At 37.9% G+C, this 9,258-nt stretch overlaps 1 protein-coding gene across 3 annotated transcripts in view; it reads left to right on the forward strand.

Moving 5' to 3' along the window:
• The window catches only part of khsrp (KH-type splicing regulatory protein), a 31,269-nt gene extending 26,351 nt beyond the window's left edge, over positions 1 to 4,918 (forward strand). For all 3 annotated transcript variants that reach the window (XM_061679231.1, XM_061679233.1, XM_061679232.1), the window contains one exon: positions 2,395 to 4,918. In XM_061679231.1, the coding sequence (XP_061535215.1) occupies positions 2,395 to 2,403 (9 nt within the window). In that variant the 3' untranslated portion in view covers positions 2,404 to 4,918. The remainder of the gene's footprint in view (positions 1 to 2,394) is intronic.
• Positions 4,919 to 9,258: the final 4,340 nt, after the last annotated feature.

The following is a 9,258-nucleotide window of genomic DNA, read 5'->3' on the forward strand; positions in this document are numbered from 1 at the left end:
TTATTGCAGTATGTTATGGAGTAGGATAAAAATAATTCTGCATACTGTTAAGTTTCACAACATAATCATTACTTTATAATTGTAGTAGTTAATGATTTATGGTTTCAATATTTATTTTACTGTACTTAATGCATCATCTTGTAATGGTGGATGCATTTGCAGCCAAATGTCTTCTTGAATGCTTTGTATTTCCTGTATTCATTATTGCTACTGAAAATGATGCAAATTCCCCATTGTGGGACTATTTATCTTATACAGTGTACTGTATACACACATACTGTAAAGTACTTTTAAATGTATAGGCCCATTTTCTAAAGTGACTTAGCAGCACTAGGGTGTTATTTAATTTCCAGTTTCTGCTCCCTGTGTTTATATAGCTGTCTAGCGTTATCGTATATTTCAGTATTTCTTCCATAAACGCGCATTAATTTGCCTGCTATTTTGCTCAATAAAGTTGTCTAATCTCCGTTATAACGTGGTTCCAGCCAGACCAGTATGTGACAAGTGTACTGTACCACACGATCACTTATTTTGGTGTTTTGCAACTTCACAATAGCTTAGCGACTCACTTTTCCCGCCGTCTCTCTCCAGTATTATACTCCCTCAGTCCTTAGTGATAATGATAATTGTCAAAATGTAGTTTTATTTGCTGTAATGAAGGTGATGATTCATGACTTGCGCTGCGTTGACAATGGACATGATGCGCACGTTCTTTCACCTCAGCGGCTTGGCATAGTATTTAGTTGCATTAGCGGTAGCTCGTAGATGGCTGGGGCGGCACAAATATGTAGCATCCAACAAGCATTTCAAAAGCAGCAAGGTTGTGCGACCATAGGGAAGCTGCAGTTTGAACTAGCCGCTGGCTAGCATAATGACTGTAAAACGACGTGGTTCCCACAATTCATTGCGACATGCAAATATGAATTATTGTTGTAACAATGACATTCATTTTTGTTGTTAATGTGTTTGTTAGTACTTGTTGAATCCGTGCTTTATTTAACTCTCGTGCAACTGTCATTAAACTGTGACTGTAGGCTGTGTGTAAAATCTTGACGTCGCAGTCTATTCAACTACATAGTCAACATAGGCATTGCCTGTTAATGGCAATAATTTGTAAGTTTGTAGTGTACAAGCTCGCGCAAAACTATGAATTAACAACATAAACAACATTTTATTTAAGTGACAGGAGTATTTCGGTCTGAAATTGATCATGCACTTTTGGGCATAATTCGGTCAAAATATTTCTGCCACTGAAATTTCGGTGAATCAGTAATAAATAATGTTGAATGTAACTGCGGTCACTGTAAAATGTGCACAAGTTGGGCGTAATTTGGGCAAAACATTTCTGCCGCATCACTAATTAATGTTGAATGTGACTGCGCTCACTGTAAAATGTGCACAAGAGATTATGCCACGCGCCAGCCATTGGTTTTATTGATTGAAAGGATTTGCTTCTAAAAATATTTATTTTACTTCACCTGCATGACACGTCCCCACCTCTGTCGAGCTGTGAGTAGTGGGTGAACAATCTGATGGTGAATTGTGCTTCATGATGATAGCGCCTTTCCACTCCTGCACATCTTTGGTACAGTTAGTATTGCTGGCTATTTGACTATATTGTGGCAGCAATGACTTGCATGAGGACAATTGGGCTCTTCTACTTTGTTTATTAAAAAAAAAAAAAAAAAAAACCTTACCAAGCAATTTCAACTCACACATTTGGTAAGTCACAAAGTTGCTTGGTAATGCAGTGTACATGACTGGAATGCCACTGTTTAACACACAAGCCAGAGTGAGAGTTTCCTGAAATAAATGTACAAATACCAACCTAGCCTAACGTACAGAATATCTCATTCACACAAGCATAAAAATATGAAACAAATGCAGTTAAAGAGCAATGTGTAGCTTTATTTTCTCCAACCTGTAGTTAAAAAGAGCAGCACAAAGAATTCTGGGAAGCAGCAGCAAGCACCATGATGCTTTGCTTTGCCTACAATGTCAAGACCGTCACTGTGATGGTTTAGCCAGCTAATTGCCGGTCTTTCACACATCCGAACTTTCATGCCACTCAAGGACAGCACAGCTGCCTTTTTAAAGGCCTTTGCTTGTGTAGTGTGTGTGTGGAGGGCAACCTCAAATGGACAAATAGAATAACAGCACCTCTCTTAATGGTATATTGAAATTGAATTGCATATTAGAAACTTTTAAATGTATATAAATAAGACAGTAACTCAGTGGTTGCTACTTTGCGGGTTTCGTCTGTTGCGGGGAAGTTCTGGAAATTAGCCACTGCAATAAACAAGGGATTACTGTAATTCTATTTACTGTACTGCTTGATCAAGCACTCCAGTACTTTCCTATCACATGAACTTGCATATCCATTTCTCATTCCAGGCGCAGTAATGAAGTTTTGTGCCGGTGGATGGTTTTGTTGGCTCTTGGGACTTCTGCTGATAGAGATTTCCGTTTTTGGCTTCAACAATTCAAGACCATAACTGCACCATCTCCTCCTATTTTAAAATCACAATTGCTAGTTGACGGACTTGTCCCCCCCAAATGGAATAAGGGAAAAAGTTTTGCTCATGCATTGAAACAACGCACTAATTAACTTGATAAGAATTTGTTTGCTCCTCACTTCAACCACACCTTGTAATGTCTGTTTTCAAAACTGTGTGCTGTACATTAAGAGTATCTTGACTGCAGAAGCTCTACAATAATCACATTCAGGTTAATGAGTTTCACTTTGCAGTAGCCTATGTTTTATCTTGAAATTCTGTTTAGATTAAAAAAAATTTTGGTACTTTTTAAATCTCATTTAAACAATGTCTGTGTTGAAATTGCAGTTGTAATTTACTCTGCTATTCTTATTTTTATTCACTGTATTTTTCTTTCACAAGGGGATTGTGTCTGTGTGTGCAGGTTAGCTGTAAAATGGCACTAGCTCATGTTGGCTGGTTGTGTGTGCATGTGTGGCTGTGTCTTCCTTGCTACTTCTACAAGTTGATCAATGGATGATTTTTTTTCCCCCCCGTTCCAATAGACTCATTGTATTATTTTTTACAGCTTGTTTTTAAATACTTAAAAATAAAACATTCAGATCTACATCTCCAGGTTAAGTCAAATTAATGAATTTTGCATATCTCGGTTGATCTATTTAGATTAGGGGGTGTCAGATTTGTTTTCATCAGAAACCATCTCTGTTTGTTATTGCCCTCAGGCTCCTGGTTATAACAGTGAAGCCACGTAATTGTATAGTTGCTAGGAGTGTGACGGTATTCCAAAAAATGTGGTTGGATATGTACCTTGGTTTTAAGGATTGGTGCAGATGGTGACGACTGCGAGCCTTAACATTTAACAGAATGGGTGTGTTGCAGATACTTTTTGTTTTGTTTTGCCATGTCAAAAAAAACATTTCAGATATCTGTGACTACCTTCTTATCCACAATTGGCATTTCAGATATGTGCAATGACATTTCGTCTAGGACAGGGGATGTCACTGGCCATTTCTGTATGGGGCTTGTCATTACAGATATCTACAAATCGTTTTCAGGTATCTGTGACGGAGCTGTAGATATCTCTAACTCCAGTTTGAAATGTCTACAAGTTGACTCTGACTAGTCATAATTCCAATTCAAGATATCTTTAGTTCACCTCAATTCAAGATATCTCGACATCTCCTTTTTCAGATATCTTGAATCAAGTTTTAACTAATTGTAATGTAGATATCTAATTGGAATTATGACTAATTTGAATCAAATCGTAGATGGCTCACATTGGCGTTAGACATCTACAGTTCTGTTGCAGGTATCTGCAGTTCAATAGCGGATATGGGCGGTTCAATACACATGAATAGCAAAAGTGATATTGCAGATACAGTATGCGAACAGTTTTGACTATGCAAAATTGAAATAGCAATATCTCTGTCATTTCGACCAGTCATAATAGTCTTAGAGATTTTGAATGACAATTCAAACTATTTGCAATGTCATGACAACTAGTCAGACCTAGATCTACAATGTTAATTCCGGATAGTCAAACTTAAGCTTTTAAGGCTTGTTGCCATAGATTCAGATCCTACCCCCCACCTCTCCTTTTTTATTTTTTTACATAATTTGGTTACATTTCATTTTAAATGGATCTAAATCAATCCTTCATACTTTATATCAGCAATTACACACCACTACAGAATTGTTTTGATTATTGTATTAATTTCAATTGTGCACACTGATTTCAACTGTTAAGTAATTACAGGGGACTTGAATGTGCATGTGAGTGCAGCTAATGATAAGCGTGCTAAAGAACTCACTACTTGTTTTGAAATGTTCGGTCTAACTCACCATGTGACTGAGCCCACCCACCGCAAAGGGTATACTCTTGAGGTGCTCATTACTAAGGCTATTAGTATTTCAGATGTGAATGTCATCGATGTCTCTTTATCTGATCTTTTTTTTTCTTTGATCTGTCTGTTACGCCCAAACCAGCAGTTGGTCTGCACTTGTTCAAGGAAGACTCATAAATGACAGCAAATTGACGCTGTTTATGGAAATGATTATAGGTTAGAAGATACCCAGTGTTCTGTCAATGATCTGTTGTACTCATACAGTGCCTTGCAAAAGTATCCCCCTTGGCCTTTTACCCCTATTGTTACATCACAATCCCTAATTTAAACTGAACTGAACTGAACTTTATTTGACACATCTGCACAAAACTATCCAAGTTTTGAAGTGTATATGTACGGTGGGGCAAAAACGTATTGTCAGCCACCAATTGTGCAAGTTCTCCCACTTAAAAAGATGAGAGGCCTGTAATTTTCATCACAGGTATGAGAGACAAAATGAGAAAAATAAATCCAGAAAATCAGTCTGATTTTTAAAGAATTTACTAGCAAATTTTGGTGGAAAATGCGTATTTGGTCACCTAGAAAACAAGATTTCTGGCTCTCACCGACCTGTAACAACTTCTTTAAGAGGCTCCTCTGTCCTCCACTCACCTGTATTAATGGAACCTGTTTGAACTCATCAGTATAAAAGACACCTGTCCACAACCTCCAACAGTCAGACTCCAAACTCCACTATGGTCAAGACCAAAGGTCAAAGGACACCAGAAACAAAATTGTAGACCTGCACCAGGCTGGGAAGACTGAATCTGCAATAGGTAAGCATCTTGGTGTGAAGACAACTGTGGGACCAGTTATTAGAAAATGGAAGACATACAAGACTACTGATCATCTCCCTTGATCTGGGGCTCCACACAAGATCTCCCCCCGTGGGGTCAAAATGATCACAAGAACGGTGAGCCAAAATCCCAGAACCACATGGGGGGACCTAGTGAATGACCTACAGAGAGCTGGGACCAAAGTAACAGAGGCTACCATCAGTAACACACTATGCCACCAGGGACTCAAATCCCGTAGTGCCAGACGTGTCCCCCCTGCTTAAGCCAGTACATGTGCAGGCCCGTCTTAAATTTGCAAGAGAACATTTGGACGATTCAGAAGAGGATTGGGAGAATGTCAGATGAAACCAAAATAAAACATTTCGATAAAAACTCATTTTGGTAAAAACTCAACTTGTGTTTGGAGGAGAAAGAATGCAGAGTTGCATCCTAAGAACACCATACGCACTGTGAAGCATGGGGGTGGAAACATCATGTTTTGGGGAGGTTTTTCTGCAAAGCGACCAGGACAACTGATCCGTGTAAAGGAAAGAATTAATGGGGCCATGTATCGTGAGATCTTGAGAGTGAAAACCCCCTTCCATCAGCAAGGCCATTGAAGATGAAACATGGCTGGGTCTTTCAGCATGACAATGATCCCAAACACACCACCCGGGCAACGAAGCAGTGGCTTCGTAAGAAGCATTTCAAGGTGCTGGAGTTACCTAGCCAGTCTCCAGATCTCAACCCCATTGAAAAATCTTTGGAGAGAGTTGAACGTCTGTGTTGCCCAGCGACAGCCCCAAAACATCACTGCTCGAGAGGAGATCTGCATGGAGGAATGGGCCAAAACACCAGCAACAGTGTGTGAAAACCTTGTGAAGACTTACAGAAAACGTTTGACCTCTGTCATTGCCAACAAAGGGTATATAACAAAGTATTGAGATGAACCTTTGTTATTGACCAAATACTTATTTTCCACCATAATTTGCTAATAAATTGTTTAAAAATCAGACAATTTAATAATCTAATTTTATCTCTCATAGGTGAAGTATACCTATGAAATGTACAGGCCTCTTACATCTTTTAAAGTGGGAGAACTTGCACAATTGGTGGCATTTTGAAAGGGTTAGTCGGGAGCGGCACGGTGGACGACTGGTTAGCACACCGGCCTCACAGTTCTAAGGACCGCGGTTCAAATCCCGGCCCCACCTGTGTGAAGTTTGCAGGTTCTCCCTGTGCCTGCGTGGGTTTTCTCCGGGCACTTCGGTTTCCTACTACATCCCAAAAACATGCATGGTAGATTGATTGATGACTCTAAATTGCCCATTGGTGTGAATGTGAGTGTGAATGGTTGTTTGTTTCTATGTGCCCTGCGATTGGTTGGGGACCAGTTCAGGGTGTACCCTGCCTTTTGCCCGAAGATAGCTGGGATAGGCTTCAGCACACCCGCGACCCCAGTGAGGATAAGCGGAACGGAAGATTAATGAATGAACTTGCACAATTGGTGGCTAAATAAATACTCTTTTGCCCCACTGTATTATGCATGTATGTATCTATATAATATATGTGTGTATATAATATATATACATATATATTTGTATGTACTGTATATATATATATATGTGTGTGTGTGTGTGTGTATATGTATATATTTATGTATGTGTGTGTGTAAAATGAGAAATATACAGAAATTTTAAGATAAAACTATTCAATCCCTAAAGTCAGTACTTTATGACAGAGAAGAGTAAAAGAGTTAAACAATTTAAATTTCAGGGAATATGGTTTGAAAGATTATCTTGGAAAATAGTATAATAGGATAATAGATAATTGTAGGAAAGTATTATCATGAGATTTTCAATTGGGGTCAGATAGAGGCACTAAAGAGAATAGTGGTTTAATTAGATCAACCATGGATTATGGATGTGTAGTATATAGGTCAGCAGCAAAACCAAGTCTAACTAGTTGTAATACAGAATCAGACTGAGAATAGTTCTGTATATAGGCATTTAGACCACCAAGAAGATTAGATTAGATAAAAATGGGATATATGCCGTTAGAAGGAAACAAGTGTCAATTAACTATTTGGCCAACATACAAGGACAAAATCATGATCACCCTGTCATAAATGTTTTGAAACCGTGTTGGGAGAAGGGGAAAAAAAAGACAAAATGAGAAGCTTTGAATAGACAGCATGTCAGGAAAAGAATTGGAATTTGAACAATTGAGTATTAGCCTGAGAGTACCAATATCAATAACACCACCATGGATACTTCAGAGGGAAATGTAGATTTTACTTAACCGAAAAACAGAGAGGAAAACAATGAATGTTGTGGTAAATAATATAGAGTATTATATTAACAATTATTGGAATTGTATTAAAATGTAGACTGATGCATCAAAAGACACACAAAACAGACTGGGAGTAGCAGTTGTCATTACCGATTTCAAAATCCATTAGGAAGAAGGATCAATGGAGATCGAGGTTTCAGAGTTTACAGGGGAGATGATAGCAGTAATGTTGGCAGTCCAAAGGGTTGAGGAAATCAGACCATTACAAACACTAATATGCTCAAACTAAAAAGTATACAATACAGTCAGTTGGAGATTAGACCGGATATAATACTAGAAATTCAGCAGATCTTATCTAAATATTATGAATGATGGGTTTTATAGTTGTGTTACCTTGAGTACGCTCATGTTGGAATCAAGGGAAATGAGAGGGCAGATAGAATGGCAAAGATGGCAACAGAATTTTCAGCAACAGATGCAAGGGATGCTGTCAGTAGGACAGAAATACACAGAATGAGATGGGCAGGAAGCAACAGAAAACAAGAAGCAGTTTTTCAAAAAATTAGGCTTCAACATACTTGGTTTTGACAGCACACTTCAAATTAGGAAAGCATGATTCAGGAAAATGTCATCGTGTATGGGGGGGAGATATGTCTCAAAATTATTTGCACCTGTCTTTCAAATATATATCAGCGATTCACGCGTGCTTTTCAAATTCACAAATTATTTGCACGTTTTTCAGATCCACAAATATGTCCGCGATTTACATGTTGTTTTTTTATGTTGTGTGTGCCTTTATCATGACTTAACATTTGTAAATATTTTGTGAATTGTTGAAGGTGCGTTACATATATATATATATATACATATATATATATATATGTGTGTGTGTGTGTGTGTGTGTGCGCGCTGGTTTTTGTATCTTGCTGACAGATGAGCAAGGTGATTTCTTTATATTTTACTTTCTAATAAATGGGCTGCTGGTTGTCCACCTTGTTGAGCCCAGATAAGTTTATTGGGGATTTCAGCAGCGTCGTACGTCATCAACGGAGACGGCAACACTGCCACCTAGCGGATGGAGGGAGGTCCTTCCCACACTTGTGATTATTTATTTGTTTTTCAACTTGACGCTGCGTTGTTTGTCTAGAAAATAAATCCGCGTGCCCGCTGATCTACAAACGCACCTAAAACAAGTCACAAGCAAAATTAAATATTTACAAATGATAAGTCATGATAAATACACACAACAAAAAACGGGTAAATCACGGATATATTTGTGGATCTGAAAAACATGCCAATCATTTGTGGATTTGAAAAACGTGTGAATCGCTGATATAGTTGTGGATTTGAAAAACACAAATAATTTTGAGACATATCTCTCCCCATAATCGTGGAATTAGGGAAACAATACAACATGTAAATGTACATTGTCAAAAATATGCCATGGAGGGAAGACAAAAGACAGATCTTTTGAGAAAAGAAAAAGAAGACAGGATTTAGTATAAATATTAAATATTAAAAATCGTTATTTTAAAGGCAACAGATCTGTAGAATATGAGAATATGAGGAAATGTATTATTATTATTAAATAGCTCTGTACTAAATAATAAATAGAATATATATATATATATATATATATATATATATATATATATATATATATATATATTTTTTTTTTTTTTTTTTTTTTTTTATTAGGGGAAAGGGTTAGTCCGGCGGCACGATGGACGACTGGTTAACACATCCGCCTCACAGTTTTGAGGACCCGGGTTCAAATCTGGCATCGCCTGTGTGGAGTTTGCATGTTGTCCC

Source organism: Phycodurus eques, chromosome 6 (assembly GCF_024500275.1).
Source record: "Phycodurus eques isolate BA_2022a chromosome 6, UOR_Pequ_1.1, whole genome shotgun sequence".
NCBI classification, from domain to species: Eukaryota; Metazoa; Chordata; class Actinopteri; order Syngnathiformes; family Syngnathidae; genus Phycodurus; species Phycodurus eques.